Consider the following 16,888-nt stretch of genomic DNA (forward strand, 5'->3'; position numbering starts at 1 on the left):
GACATCATACTGCCAATAGCAAACAGGGGTTTCTGTGCCACTGACAAGGACACTTCTGTATGATGATGGCCTTCAGATGTTGTCTTGTTTAATGAATTGGTAGAATTCATGGATTGTTTCGGGGCGTACAGCCTGTCTGGTAAATTTAAGGTTATCTTGTGGGGTGCCGCCTCTTCCGAAAAGAAAACAGTGAACTCTAGCAGCAGTAATAGTTTTCTTTGAGCGATGAAAATGAGTGGAGTATTGACTGTGGGAAATTGAGGGCCACGATGGATAGCAGTCTCCGTCTTTCATCTCCAGACTTGTGCACTCTTCCAATTGACCCGGCAGCTTCTATCCTGGACTTGTCTCCATTCACCTGTAGGTTACTTCCTTTAAAAGTGCCGCCAATTAAAATTTTCTCTGAAATTTCTCTTTTGTTTGCTCTTACCAATTTGGAATATTCTTTGTCCATTAAGGCCAAGTAATCTTTAGCCAAAGATTGTAGAATTTTGTCATCTTTGCTGATCTCATTGTTCACTGGCAAAGTACCAGGAAATTTACAGACAAACTTCTGATTAGCTAGAATGTCTTTCATGATTCAACAAGTTCCTTTCGATCCAAGGAAAGTGTAGTTATCCAATAGCTTATCCATTCTTCTATTATTTGAGCTCTCAAATCTCTTTTTCGTCTATCTCCAACAGACTCTTACCCGTGATGAGTTTGAAACACTTCAAGAAACTGGGAAGCTTGATCAGCTTTGTGTTGTGATGTTAGATGAACATGTTCTTCACGCCTGAAATTGGTGCTGTTCCCGATATCAGAAGTATCGTCAAATGAATCATGGATTTCCGTTTCAATGGGATCAGAAGAAAGGTTAACATCGTCTTGGCTCTTAGCACGACCTTCATCTGCCACAGTCTAGATAGAAAAACATCAAATGCATAAGAAATCAAAACGTGTAGGTGTCATGAAAGTTTCAACAACTTGAGAAAAATTCACAAAACTAGCACTTGGCTTACCTTGAGTGCTGCACATTTCCTTTCAAGTTCAATTCTATCTCTACAGAACCTGCAGATCTTTCTTTTTCTTTCCTTATGGCTAGAGGTGCTCCATTTGCCTAAACTGCAAATTTTTGCCTCCATGTAACTTGGGGCATACAAATCTTTCACGCAAACTGATCCATGACCCCACGTGAAATGCTTCGGGCAGCAACAACTGCTAGTGATCATTGTTCACAACCAGGTGTCTTTTCAATGTGAAAGAAACTGTAAACCATCAAATAAATTGTGATATTTGATGTATACTTCGGATAGAAAACTGTGTAGACTGGTAGCTTATGGAAGACAAGAACCTGGTCAAGAACGGGTCATCAGGTCACTTTTCATTGTTTTTTTCTACAATTTTGCGATATAAGCCAATCAGATGCACGGATTTAATTAAAAATTATTATTTCTCACCTTCAAATCCATTTTGCCAAGTGCCTGCCTACTTGTTGCGTGGATCATTACTTTATGTTTAGGTGGCCTCAGAATGGAAGATCAAGGATTACAGAGTCCTCAAACCTTTCTGGTGAAGAATTTTTCCTTCCTTCAACCATCGCGAGCATGATGATCGGTGCATTTTCGAGTGAGTTTAGAATACAGATCACAGACTTAATGCAGCTTCCTGGACTTAAGAAACAAAAATGGTAATGTACATTGCTTCAAAGTTCAATTCAACTTTTGGAAGGATTTGTAACGCCACGATAAAATGACTGCAAAAGTGGGCAGGAGAAACTCATGTGCCTTTTGTGTTTATTTTCCTTTGTTTTCTCAAATGTTAGCCATTATAGTACAAGAATGGAAATTCTGTTGTATTTGGTTTCAATTTGTCCTCTGAAGTCAATAATAACTCATTTTTGCATAATTACATTTTCTTGGCTTCTGTTGGGCATTTTGTCATGTGGCAAAGAAATAGTATAATTTCTCGTTTTCTTATCAGTTTTAAACATCAAGTTGAGTTCTTTTTGGTGATATTTTTCAATATTTTGGCCCTTCATCTATTCAACTTAAAATGAACTATGTCTTGAAACTTATAATAATAATAATAATAATAGTAATAGTAATAATAATAATAATAATCTTTATTGAGGAAACTTTGTCACGTACATATGGTTTTCGAAAAGGACCTCAAAGATTAATACTAATTAATAGAACTAAAAATATGAAATTTATAAAACACTAAAGTTAAAAAATTAAAAACCTGTCTCTTAAAAATATGTTTGTGGTTATTGTGCATATGGTTTATTTTTAGTGCTCATGCACAGTCTGAAAAGTTAAAAAATCGCCAGGAATTTAGGGGTGGGTTGCGTGCAATTTCATTTGGGCATGAATGGGTTAACCCATTGACTCCTGTGTCAGCCACAACTGGCTGTGACGAACCTTGGGCTTTCTTCCACTTCTGACGTCATCACCTTTGACCAAAATTGGCATCATCTATGCTCAACTTCTGCAGGAGGAAAAGATCTTTCCAATGATACCCAGATCAGAGTGATCAGCCCAATGGAGCCTGAGATATGCACAAAAATGCTCAAAAAGTTGAGTGAAAAACTTGGAGCAAAATCTCCTGCCACTACACATGGTTACTCCATGGCAAAAATTGGCTGTCTCGATGATGCTTTCTCAGAATGTTTTAAACTGGAAGCAAACCCATTAGAAGGTCAATCACTGCAGCAAAAAGAAAAGAAAAGGAGAAAAGGGAAAGGCGAAAAAAAAAAAATTGAAAGCCTAAAGACATAGGTTACTTTCTCGTCCAAAAATTTCAAAATTTTGATTTTGGCACATGCTCAAGCAAGTGTTGTAAAACGCGATGCTAGTGGAAAGAGAGGCATGCTGTCATGTTACAAATGTCTTTTTGAGTAGATTGGAGCTAATTTGGCCCATATCCAGCTTGAAAATCTCCAAAATGTCCAAAAAAAAGCTTTTTTGGCTAAAAGCTCCAGAAGTCAATGGGTTAAAGGTCTCAATGAATTTTTTTTCTCTAAGGCGGTTTTTTCTTTGTGGATGTTTTCGTTCATATTGTCCTTTGAACATTCTTAAGTTAACTGGCTACGTAACTCATTCAGAATATTTTCTTGACATCTCCAGGTTGCTGTCATGCGAGGAAATTAGTGCTTGAAGTGTTAATGAGCGATTTTCTTTTTTTATTTATGAATAAGACTGGTTAAATAAGCCTTATTATTGTGGCTCTTAAGAGGGTACTGAAGATTTCACAAGAAATTGTTACACCAACCCTTTCACTCAGAGACCAGGTTATTGCATTGAATCTTGCCCTGCCATTTTCCACAAGAGGATTATCACAGGACTCCTACAAATATAATAATATTGTAGATAAAAGGTATATTTACAGGTTGTAGCTTTCTAGTGACTGTATCACTTCCAGAGTCCACACTAATTTATAAAAAAGAGAAAATGCTGCTAGAACTTTTGAGTCCATGGATAAAATCCTGTGGTATTACCATTGACACGAAACCTTTTAAGGAGGGCTTTATGCATGGTACTATTCCTTTTTCTGTATTTTTTAAAAAAGACTTTTTCAAATATTTACATTGACTGTGGTTAGCCAGTAAGAGGTTTAACTCAATAGTGTATGTAACTCAAATAAATGTTAACTGTATGGAAAACTACTGTTCATATGAATTTGATATAGTAATATACCTATACAACAACTTGACTTTTTCGCTCTGTGGCTGCCTTCCATGTCTTCACTTTACTGTCAAACTTGCATGAAGCCTCCTGGACTTTCTTGTATAGAGTTTCCTTCCCAACACACACAAACCAAGTTTTTGAAGTTTAGAGAAACCATGATATGATAAAATGCAGCTGGCTGAACACCCCATGTTTGATCGACATAGTTGCCTGGCCCATGCAACGGAGATTCGCACATCATGGAAAGTTTTAGTAGTTGTTCCATGATCAAGGAGAAATAGTAAGTTGTTTACTCAGCTAGCTTCACACGCCACCAACAACAGTGTAGAAATCCTGTAGATTAGCTTTATAAATTTACAATATACTTTTGATAAGACCACTCTGAAAATTGTTCGACAAGTATTGTTTCCTTGCACCCATGTCACAGCTTGGCATTTGTCCAGCTTAATTGAATATACTTTTCTGAAACTCTGCACGAGAATCTTCCCATTGTATGAGCCAAGCACCTACAATGATTGATGGGAAAAACCATTTCATGTAAGAAGGCGACAGATTGGTCTGGCTGGACCTCCTCAATGATTGGAACTCATACTTATGAAACTCCATCTAATCTGCATAGTTTGGAATTTGTGGGGATATTTGAGAATCCCTAGAAATTCCCAGAAATTTCCAAACGCAGGGACTTCATTTTGCAAGGGTAATGTATTGTTGGAAGTTTACATGAGGTACATTTTACTATTATTTAATTAATTTATTGTTCAAGGGCCTTTTGTTTAGAGAGCATGATATTCTCAGTTATTTTAAGAATTATTAAAGTAGTCTTATTAGTTAAAGATACGCACAAGAAAGGAAGTAATGGGTTGGTGTTATTCCTCTCACTATAACAAAACTTTTGGGATAAAAGTGTCATTGCTCAGGAACAGGGGGCAATGGTCCTAGGGTCTCTTGCAATGGTATTTCTTGAGGGCGTGCAGCTTGTTTGTTCCCCCTGAACCCAAGCCAGCAAAAGTAAAATATAAACACAAAGAAAGGTAAAAGGATAGAACAGATAACAGAAACAAAAGTAAACGTAAGATAAGGCATCAATTTCGGTTAAAAGTTCGCAACAAAAGAAATGAAACCTGAATAGCCAATGTCCATAGCTTTGGAAGGTGAAGTGCAGTATGCTAGATCTTGTTTCGTAGGAGGGCTTTGTTTCTGTGGCGGCAATATGATAGGGGTTCATTACATTTGTTTAATGTTGATAGCTCGGGTTGGCAGATGAGAAGGAATTTTTCTCTAAGGCAAAGGTTACATCTTTTACCTGAGCTGTTGTACGGCGAGTGTGATGAGAAAATGCACAGGAAATATAGTGTTCGATGTTATTGTCTTTGAGGGTCCAGATGTGCTTACTGAGTTCGGTTGAGTTTCTGTGTTTAGTATGGCGGAATGATGCAGTGTGGTTTCTGTATCTCGTTTTGAAGTTGTTCTCTGTGAGTCCGATGTACGTTTCTGTCGTGTTGTCTTTGCGTGTTATGGTGGCTTGGTAGATTACAGATGATTGTAGGCAGTTTCCATCAAGCAGGCATGCGTTCTTTTGTCAGCAGTTACGTGTCTTTTTATTGTTGATGGTAGCGGCGGTGGCGGTATCATCAGTCGACATAGATGCAGTTAGGATGCGTTTGTTATGACTGTCGATTATTTGTTTTGTGTTGTTCATGCAGCTGTAACTGATCTTAATGGTGTTTCGGTTGAAGATTTTTCTTAGCTTTTGATCTTTTGGAAAGTGCTTGTCTATTAGGGCAAGGAATTTGTGTCCGATGTTGGTGCTGGTGTTCTTGCTAAAAGGAGGGTAGTACCAGAGGATGTTATTACGGTGTCAGTTTCTCCGTTTGCGTGTGTTGGCTGGTTCGTACTGTAGTGTGTAGTGGTATCCACTTTTGTCGAGTGCTTTCTGGTATGGAGGGGCGGCTTGGTCAAAGGATGCTTTGTCGTATGATAGGGACGACAGTCGTATATATGTATGTATATATATCAATAAAAAGTTAAGATGCTTCGAGCCAACAGGGATGCCACGCGCCAGAAGGATCCAAAAGGATTCGTAGTCCAAACCTCGAATAATGAAATTTGTAGGCAATTGTGGAAAACGAGGACGGACAACTTCGAGCAAAAAAAATATATATACAGTAAAAAATCTAAGAAATCTAAAAAAAAGTTTAAAAATTTAATAAAAATAAACGTTTCGGTCAAAGACCTTCATCAGTTGCAGTGCAAGTGAATAATAAATTACAATAACCTTATATATATCTATATATTACATTATAAGCAGTATATATTATATTATATTATATTACATTATTATATTATATTATATTAATAATAATAATGTAATAATAATAATGGCATTTTGGGCAGTATATCCACAGGGTGGCTCTTTGCCTGCCCGATGCTAACTAAATTTACAATTGTAAAAAGATTAAAAGATATCTAAGAATTTATATCTATATGTAAACGAGATAAAATTGTGTTTTAAGATATGCTAAAATAAATAAATGAATAAATAAATAATTAAAATTATGCCAGGTGTTCTAAAGCTCTCTTAAAAATAATGTTTTTGGTGTCTTGACAAAATTTAATATAGTCTTGGCAGCACCTCACGTTGCTGGGCAATGTGTTAAATAAACTTGCAGTCTGGTCCTGTAGAGTATTATTAATTAAAGATCTCTCTAACTGAATGCTGTTACTAGATCTTAAGCATCTTTCGTGTTGAAATACATTAAGTTTCAGATAACTTGGCCAATATGGGTTGTGAAGGGCTTTGTGAGTTGCCTTAAGTAGGTTCCATTCGTGTTGTTCCTTTACGGGAAGCCACTTGAGTTTCGTAAGGATGTCTTCGGATGACACAAATCTACCAAGCACAAAACTAGCTGTAACCTTTTGTACTCTCTGGAGACGTTTCATTAAATAATCTGGGAGTGAGTGGTATACTATGTCATTATAATATAGCTTGCTTAGAACCAGTGCCTGTGCCAAATTCTTTTTGATATGGAAAGGCAGGATGTTCTTTAACTTCCTTAGGGTTGTTAGAGTAGCATAGCAGGACGCTGCTACTTGTCTGACATTTCCTTCCCAGTTCAGATGCTCATGGATGTGAGACCCCAATAATTTAGTGGTGGTCACTCGTTCCAAGGGGATGCTGTTGATTGTGATGTTGAACTTTTCAGTGTTTAAATGATGGACCTTTGATAACTGCGGAGTAGATAATAACATCAGCTTAGTCTTGGAAGGATTAATGACTAAGTTTGCTTCACGTGACCATGCTTCCAATTTGCCTATACTTGCAGAAAGTTCAGTTAGAGTTGATTGAAGATCTGCTGGTTTGCAGTGTGTGTACAATGTGGTATCATCAGCATATTGATGACATTTAACTCTGCGTACATGACTGAAGGTCAGCCACGTAGAGATTGAAAATGAGTGGCCCCATGATAGAACCTTGAGGTACGCTGAAACTCACCCTACAAAGCTCTGACGTTTTGTCATCGACTTGCACAAAGTGTTTCCTTCCTGTAAGATATTGGATCGTCCATTTAAGATATTCCTTGGAAAAGCCCAACAGGCTGAGCTTTTCAAGAACAGTCTTGTACTTGATGGTATCAAACGCCTTAGAGAAATCGGCTAGTACCATGAGGGTAACTTCTCCTCGCTTCATGGCGCGAATAATGTCATCTCTGATCCCTAATAGAACAGTCGTCGTTGAGTGTCCTTTCCTGAAGCCTGAGATATTCTCTTTTAACAGGCAGTGAGAATCAATGTAATCGATGACTTGGTGGTGTACGAGTCTTTCAAAAACTTTTGAAAGGACCGGAAGTATTGATATCGGTCTCATGTCTGATACACTGAAGGTAGAGCCACTGGTCTTAGGGATTGGGTTTATCCTCGCAACTTTCCAAGCGTCGGGAAATGTTGATGTGGCCTACAGGAATTTATCACGTCTGTCAAAGGTCCTGCAATCAGGTCGGCTACAGGCTTTAGGAACTTAGCTGGTATTTAGTCAGGTCCTGTCGATGTATCGGAACGAATTAATTTGATTTCCTTGAGGACCTCTTCATATTTAACGTGGCACAAAGTGAATGATCTTTCCCCATCAGGCATGGCTGCAAGCTATCAACAAAGTTCAGTAGGTCTTCTTTTGCGTCAACACCTGCATTTCCGGTGGTGCATTGGGCAACTTCTGCAAAATGCTTGTTAAGCTCATTGACATCCAGACGTAAAGGCTGTGGACATGGATTCAAAATACGGTGTATGATACGCCAGACCTCTTTCGGTTTCGTTGATGATAATGCCGTATTGATGAACGATCGTTTTGCCTCTTTGATCGTTGTTTTCAGACGATTACGGACGTCGCGAAAAGCTTGCCAGGCATCGGGTGTTTTTAACGAGTGTGCCTTGTGTCTTAGTACATTTCTCTGATTTTGAAGACCTACAATTTCCTCATCATGTAATCAGGGAGCTGGTGGCCATGTGACCTTTGTGCGTGTCAGTGGAGCGTGTCGCTCAATACAGTCAGAGATGAGTGTGGTAAACATCTCTAGCTTTTCTTCAGGATCATCTGTTGCCTGAATGACACTAAATGGAAGGGATGTAAAGTCGCGAATGAACTCTTCTTCCTTGAACCCACGCTCTTTTCAAATCATTTTAAACCTTGGAACAAAGCGCTCAGCACGAATGTTGAGGCAGGTGTAAGGTGCATCATGGTCACTCACATTTGAGCATGGAAGAACATCAACATGTGTAACACGCTTAGGATCATTTGAGATTATGTGATCAATCAAGGTCTCACTGTGAGGTGTAACTCTTGTTGGCTTTTGCACGTGCTGTGTTAGGTTAAACGTGTTCAATAAATCTGTATACTGTTTTGTCAATGGCACATTTGGCTTCAGCACGTCAATATTTAAATCCCCAGTAACAAGCAATAAACCGTCCCACGAAGTTGACAGATCCGCCAACATGCTCTCCATTTGGGACATCCACTGTTGGGTATCTAGTATTCCTGTGGATCTGTATATGGTTCCCATTAACAAGTGACTATGTTTATTGTGTCCTTGAATTTCAAGCCACAAGTGTTCTAATTCAGGGTATCTTGATTCAATATCCTTACGCCTTTTGTACCTTACACTTTCTTTAATGTATGCACCAACGCCTCCACCTTTGATTTTATCTCTGTTCCTAAACTCATTAGCATAGCCAGGAATAGTTACATGGCTAAGTAGTTGTGGGTTGTCTTTGAGCCATGTTTCACTGAGCATGACCACGTCAAAACCATATCTTTGAATGACGAGGAGTAGCTCGTCGAATGTTGATGTCATACACTGCGTGTTGATGTGCATAAAAGAAAGTTGTTTTTGTCTCGCAATGAGAGCATCGAAGTGGCGGTCGGAATTCCAATGCAAATCACTCGCAGCATCATCTGTCGTGTCCAGAGCGACTAGATCTTTTACTTTAAAGAAGGGAAGCTCAGATAATGTACAAGTACTACATGTCCAAATGCCAGGCTGGTTAACTTTGATTATTTTATGGAAACTGGCGTTGCTGTTTACACAGTGAACATGAATTAAATCATAACACTTATCGCACTGAAGATGTTTATGGTTTCGCTGAACTGGCTTTGAGCAATTTGGGCATTTGGCAGTAAATCCGCTTTTTGGTTTTAGGTTGCTCAAAGACGTATCCAATGCGGGTCCAGGATGCGGATGAATGTCCCCACAAATTAGTATCGCTGAGGCAGTAACATTGAATGATGCAGTAGAGTTGTGATAGTAGAGTGGGCGACTCTTAAGCCATTTGCATTTCCTCGTGGTTGATGTCGGCGAATTTCAACTCCATTTGATAGGAGTTTCGATGAAACACCGATTACTTTCGATTGAATTCACCTTTAGGTCCGACTTGTAGGTAGAAATTTCAATATTCAGGGGCAAAAGAAGCAATAAAACGAAATTAACTTCGGAGACTAGGAAGATGCGTCTTTCCATGACCACACCTTCACACCTTCGCCGTGTATAAGCAGTGTAAAGCTGGTATACCTAACAATGAACTCCCAGTAAGAGGATCCGCAGGATACAATGTCTTGACGTGAATTTGTAGTTTAGTGTACGAAAAGGACGTGACGAAGAGACCAACTCTTGACTGTTCTGGATGAGTTTTAATGCACAACATCTCAACCGTTTCGCTGTCTTCAGGTTAAAAATTAAAAATTAAAAACTAAAAAGCTATTTACATGCACCTCCACCCTAGACCTTCAGCACCGCGCCGACCAAACCCAAAACTGAAGTTCTATTGCTCTTTGGTATACAAGGCTTTGCTTTCGTGTTGAAATCGAGCTCTCTAGGATGAGTCATTGCATACTACCACACGTGCAGTATCTGGAATGGCATTACCATATTTTCTCAATTAAATGCTGGACCCCAATTACACACCAGCCTCGTATAAATGCCAGATCCACGAGGCCAATCTTGAAATAAATGCCGGGGGCATTTAATCGAGGTCCCTGCGTTTGTTCGAGGGGCGCTGGCGTTTATTTGCGTTTGAACCAACAATTTGATTTTTCCCTTATTAAATAGCACTACTGCGACATACTAGTACGCTATGGTGTTTTGATAATCTTAACAAATGTTCAAAAGGAAGTCTGGCTTAGCATAACAAGAATAGTAGCTGTACAACAAAATAAAACAAAATGGTCGTGTTCGTGTTGTCATTAAGTCTCGTTGTTAGGATCATGGACAACAATACTATCAACAATTCCACTGAATCTCCCAGTGGATCAAGTCAAGAAAATGTTCAGAAATCGCCTCTGCAGAGAGGTGCAACTAGTGGAAAGGGAAAGAAACGACACAGTTATAGCTTAAGCACAAAACTTGAAGCAATTGCTTATGCAGAAAGCAACAGCAAGGAAGCCGGCGCACGAAAATTTCACATGGACACTAAGAGAACCCGAGAATGGTGCCCAAAGAAAGTGGAGTTTGAGAATGCAGCAAACCCAAGGAAAAGACTAAATGGTGGCGGGAGAAAGCCTCTTTCAACTGAGTTTGAGGAAAAAGTGCTCAAGTGGATTCACGATATGAGGGCACGAGGTCAGTGCGTTTCCAGGCGGGCAATTAGCAAGAAAGGAGAGATCATTTGGCATGGGCTTAAGTCATAAAACGAGACTGATGCCCCCGCTGGTTCTGACAACAACGAAGAGATATCCCAAGAAGACTTCAAAGCAAGTAATGGCTGGGTAGTTCGCTTTATGAACAGGCATGGATTAACTTTGCGCAAACGTACCTCCCTGGCACAGCATGACCCCGGAAATCTTATTGATCGTGTCATCAGTTTTATTCTTAACGTGAGGCGCAAATTTCATGAAAAGGAGTATGCAAAGGAAAACGTAATTGCTATGGTTGAAACACCAATCTGGCTTCATATGCAAAACTCTACTACTGTGAATGAGGCTGGGGACATCGAGTGTCACTATATGGTCAACTGGACATGGAAAAGATAGAGTAACTGTTTGCCTAGCGGCCAAGGGAAATGGGCAAAAACTAAAGTCATTCATAATCTTCAGAGGTGGGAAAAGAGATGTAAAGAGGATGAATGAAGACAGACGTTTATCCGGAAAGTGCGTCATCCGCTCCTCAGCCAATGGATGGATGAATGAAAGCCTGACGGTCAAATGGGTGCAGTATGTTGTAGGCCGCCTATCATTTGCTCCAAGACTTCTTGTCTGGGACACATACAAATGCCATATGATGAATGGAGTAAAAGAAGCCCTTCGGCAGGCTGGTGTTGATTCAGCGTTGGTACCTGGTGGCTGCACAAAATATATCCAGGCTCCCAACGTGTCATGGAAGAAGCCTTTTAAGGATCTGTGCCAAATAGTGTACGATGACTGGATGGCAGAAACAGAACATGAAGTAACCCCGGCTGGTCAAATAGAGGCACCTTCACGGCGCAGCTGTATCGAGAGAATATTATCGGCCTGGGAAAGCCTCCCAAATGACGTAATCAAGAAGAGTTTTGAAGCGTGTGCTGTCTCATTGCCCATAAACAGATCAGGGGATGACAAAATCCATTGTTTTATAGGAGACGGCCCACTTAGCAATGGAAGGCAGGAGTTTACAGAAAGGGCCGCAGCATTTTTCACTGCACTGCAACATGCTGCTCCTGTTGATGAAAATGATCCGTTGCGGATTTAGAGCCAGACATCTGTAAAGAAGAAGTTAACGAGTTTGTTGTTTATGACGATTAAGGTACATTAAAAATCGTAAATGCGGATGCTTAACTGATAGTATCGAGGAGAATGATGGCAACATTGCCGTTTATATGGAACTTAAAACTTTGTATCCATACTTGCTCCTATTTATTTTACATATTTTTGTTCTGTTCAGTGCCACATGTCCTGATTGTAACATACATGTGCTGTTTATAATGCTGTATCTTTTAGCAATAATCATCCTCCAAGACTCAGGGACAGTTTACCGAATGGAAAAGTCATTTCGTGTTGACAAACTGCCCTAGATTTCGGAGGATGGGTGAATAAATCAATCTGAAAAAATGACAATATTGCACTTCATAAATAAACGCTGGGCCCCAATTGAACGCCGGCTTCAAATAAACGCGGGGTCCACAAGGCCAATTTTGAAATAATTGCCGGAGGCCTTTAATTGAGAAAATACGGTATTTTTCAGTTTAACCTCCATCCCAGACCTTTCGCACCGCATTGTGTGTAGACCAATGGTTTAACAGAGAACAGCGAAGAAGGAAAACAGAACATTGCACGACATAAACCGTTATTTAACAACATGACCGAGCTAAATTGCATCAATTACACAATATGCAATTTATAATTTGATTCATTTCATCTGAACATAAAAAAAATTGTATACAAAGTCACCACAGAAACGATTTAATGTGGTTCGCCCTCTTGAGGGCTTCTTCCCTCGTTTGCCCTAGGAACAAGCACCTCCAAAGGCCAGTCTCTAGGTCTTTGTGCTCACCAAGGATCCCCATGCAATTTTGTAGCACTCAGCCCAGGCCCCACGTCTCCTTCAGCTCCTCGAGCTCCGTTGTGTGCCCTGCGTGCTTCTCAATTCCAACCAGGTGGAGTGGTCCCCCACAACACAGTCTTCCTTGCAACAATAGCATTGATTCATAGTCTAGACCTAGAGTGCACGTGATTAGACAGATTGAGCACAATGTTACATGAAACGGCAAACGGCCGTCCATCTCCACCTATTTGTACGGCAGATTAAAAATATTTCAATTTACGGTAAATAGTACAAGTCATTTTTCCATATTTGTGCGTTGTAGTTAAGAGTTACGAAAAAAGAATAAAAAAATCACATGCAATCTTTGCTAAACTCTCCATGATGCAAATAATGTTGATTACAATCGCGAGGATGCCATCTTGAAACACTTATCTGTACGAGGTCCATCAGAGGATACTTACTTTCTGTTGTTCGCTCTTCCAAGACATATCCAAATGATTGTCCCGACGGTCGAAGTATAACCTTTCTTTATAATGGGCCACACGATGCGGCAACGAACCACGTCCATGTCGCCAATACGTCATGACCCTGGCAACAAATTCCGCGTCATTGACCACGTCATTGCACGTGACAGCCGTGACGACATGGTCTCAGTAACATAGGGGCTGTGATGTCAATGAGCCACCACCTTATGTCATCATGTCTGTGAGTCCCACTCAGGCTAGGGTGGTAGAGAAAAAAATTGGAAGGTATTGAAGCAAGACCTGTTCAGATTCGAGTTGAGATCCTCGAGGCAAGATCTACTTAGTTCGAGCTAGTACCATCATCAAAGCATGTTTCCTACTTCAGTTGGAGATAACACGACCATGGCGAAGGCGACTTGAGAAGTTCACCAAGTTCTTGAAAAAAGAAGTCTTGGACCTGTTTGATGGCTTTGATTCCAAGAGCCAAAAGCCCCACAAAGATGAGATCGGTCAAGAGGGCAGTTCAACCGAAGCCAATAGAGGAGAACAGTAAGCGGAAAGCCGAGACGATGGCAAGAAGAATGGAGGGGAGGACCATGATGGCAACGACAACGACAAAGACGATGACGACATGTTGGCGAACAAGCTGAGGTTTAACCAAATGGTGTTGTGGGACCTAAATGATCTACTTGCACCGATTGAAGGTTTGCAGCAGGTGACAATCAATGGACTAAATTACATGTTGTTAATTCGAGAAGGTTTTGTTTTCCATGCCACAAGGAATGGGTTTGGATATCGTGGCTACAAGGCCCTCCAAAATGAAAAATCAAAATACTCTAACGCGATCTTTTATTTGATGAAAATTGCTTGAATTTCTAGTACCAGCTGTAATCATTGTTCTTGTTGCTGTTGTATTTTCTTCTTTCTTGCTTCACGCAGTATCCAGTAAACCGAGCTCAGCCAATAGTTCACGCTAACCAATGGGTGGGAAAAGACATTGTCTTCGCTTTCAGACACACCATGCCCCAAGCTAGCAATGGTCTCACGACAGCCTGAGTTGTAGGAGTCATTAGTAGTCTCAGAGGAACCATTTGAAATCCGGAACTCCTCCCATACTGTGCACTTGCTCTGCTTTAACTATCGCATCTGAACATTCTTGGGTTTGGCTTGAGCCAAGAAATAGTTTTTTCATGAATGTTTTTCCTGTTCAAAAAAGTGCACAATCAACAAATTAAAAGGTCAGCATATGCATTTCTGACTCAGACTACTAACTCTAATCTGCTACATGTTTGCTCTTCAGATTCAGAAACACGCAAATATTTCATGGTGAGTAACCCTGGGTCAAACAATGACAAGAGTAGCCAAGAGGTTGAGTGCCGGTGCTGCTGTTAGAGGGTTTGAAATCATCGTGCACTTTGGTCAAACCAGTCCACGGGAGACCAGGTTCATGCTTAAACGTGATACAGATACCTTTTAACAAAGACAGTGTGATGAAGGCCTGCGGAAATCATAAATCTGACATATTTTAAGTGGAAAATCGTTCTGCTGTTTCATGCCTTCACTAAATTAGATCCTGTTGTCTCTACAAAAGGAAGTTAACTAGATGGAATAAATTTTACATGTGAACGTTTAGAGTCTTAAGGTATCAGCTACTTTGAAGCATCCTGTTACCAGTCCAGCGGCCAGGAAATTCATGTTTTCAAGCATCTTGGGTGCAAATGGAGAAAACATCTACACTGCCTATCTGATTTATTTTACCTGAGCGATGGTGACCTCAGGATTTTTGCCCTGGGCCTTCTGGTACAGCAGTTTGTTTGAGGTTGGTAAATGCAACCATGTGCTTGGTAAAATGATGTGAATCTTTATGACTTGCATCTATTGGCACATTAGACTTTTCCTTGTGAATAGCTTAAGTAGCTGCTGATCTGCTGGACTCGCAAAGAAAGAAAGAGAAAAGTTCGCCGCTGAAGACTGGACCACTGATGAAACGCCAAACTTTTTGTTCATGTAGACCTGCACTGGGAATGCACGTCCTTCAGTTATTTCATTGCTGTCCTCTGAGCACTCCAACAGAACCTCTTGCGATGCTTTTGCTGCCTCTTCAAATGAAGGGACGGTTTGCCCAAAATCATGTAATGCCCCAACCAATCACCGGCTTTTCTTTTCTTCTTCTTCTTCTTCTTTGGTGTCGTATCCCCCTCTTGTTTTCTTTTTTGTACATTTTCTTCATAGTTTTCGTTTTCGTCTTCTTTCTCGTCTAAATCTGTCATGGAGCCATACTCTTGAGTGTTTGCTCTCTGAATAGCCTTAAGTAAGTAAGTAAGTAAGTAAGTAACCTTTATTTAAACATGATAAGTAATTAAGCTTGTAGCTTGTGGGGTCGTGTATAAATAAACAATAAAGAATAATTACAAAATAAGAATTAAAAAAAATTTACAATGTAAGATGTAATCTAGTTTACATAAAAATTTGTAGCTAATAATAATTACCTACCATACCTTGAGGACTCAAGCTTGACATAGACACCATCTTTTTAACTCTTTTGCAGAGACCTGAGTTGATGGTTCCTCCGACGTGGCCTTGTCTTTTATCATTTACCTGTCATAGGCTCTGCTCTGATAGGTGGAAAATTGCATGGGCATCCGTAATTGACCAGTTCTTGTAGAGCTGAGTTGATGGTTCCTCCCACATGGCCTTGTCTTGTATAAACCATCCGCCATACACTCTACTCTAATAGATGGAAAATTGAGCATCCATAACAACCAGTGCTTTGCACGTGGTGACACTGGCACCTAATTTCGACAATCATATTGAGATGACAATATGAGCAGTGAAAGTGAAATGATGAAAGTGACGAGCATGAAGTACATGTAATTAATCTATGCTACAGAGTTAGAAAAACTGATGCAGATGAAAATGCTTACTTCACAGTTGTAACTGAACTTGCATAATTAACCGCAGATTCTGATTAAATAAGAGGAGATTAACAAAAACTGGACATTCTGGTGGAGAAGCCCATAAAAGTGACAATGTGTTTTTTTTCAGTCGATGATATACGAGCTAAGTATATACTAAGTTTCAATTATGTTTAATTCTAAGGTAAATGCTTTTGGTGAAATAGAAGTGAGCTTAATTTGCTTGCAAAGTCAAGTTTGTCTATTGCTGGAAGATGGCACAAGTGCACTGTTTTCAGATTAATAATTTTAGTGCATGCTGTTGTGTTTTATCACAAATGCACATGCTGTTATGGGAGTAAAGCGCAAGTTGAACCTATGCTGAGTCGAACCAATTAACTTGAGTCAAATTGCGGCAAACGTTGCACCATTAATGTGCCTATTTCAAAATTAATACTTTGATGAATTAAATTCATATGTGAGTCCCTTCCCCCAGGAGTAAATTCAAGGAACTTCACAGACCATAAAAAAGTAACAAAAATGGTTTCCAAACACTCATTAGAAAAATACAAAGGAAATTACAGTATTGTGCAAAAGTAACACAAGCGAAATGCGCGAATTTTGTTCTTTGTTCACGCGAACTTTCCAGGAAAGTTCGCAAAAGTTTGAGTGACAATTTGAGGCTTTTTGAGCGAAATTTCCCTGGAACAAAGTACGCTATTTCGTTGAATTTTCGGTACGAAACGAAATTTCACGATGACAAACGTCGTTTTACTAAATCGGTGCACGAATATTCGCATTGAACAGACACAACAATTCTTCATACGATCTATTCAATCTACCCATCATATAACGTTCGC

The 16,888-nt window shown here is 39.8% G+C and overlaps 1 protein-coding gene across 1 annotated transcript; it reads left to right on the top strand.

The window, feature by feature from the left end:
* Nucleotides 1-10,419: 10,419 nt before the first annotated feature.
* LOC145487739 (uncharacterized) lies at nucleotides 10,420-10,842 on the top strand. Its single transcript, XM_081466557.1, has one exon. It carries the CDS (start codon nucleotides 10,420-10,422, stop codon nucleotides 10,840-10,842), a length of 423 nt encoding a protein of 140 aa, XP_081322683.1.
* Nucleotides 10,843-16,888: the final 6,046 nt, after the last annotated feature.

This window comes from Orbicella franksi, chromosome 5 (assembly GCF_964199315.1).
Source record: "Orbicella franksi chromosome 5, jaOrbFran1.1, whole genome shotgun sequence".
NCBI classification, from domain to species: Eukaryota; Metazoa; Cnidaria; class Anthozoa; order Scleractinia; family Merulinidae; genus Orbicella; species Orbicella franksi.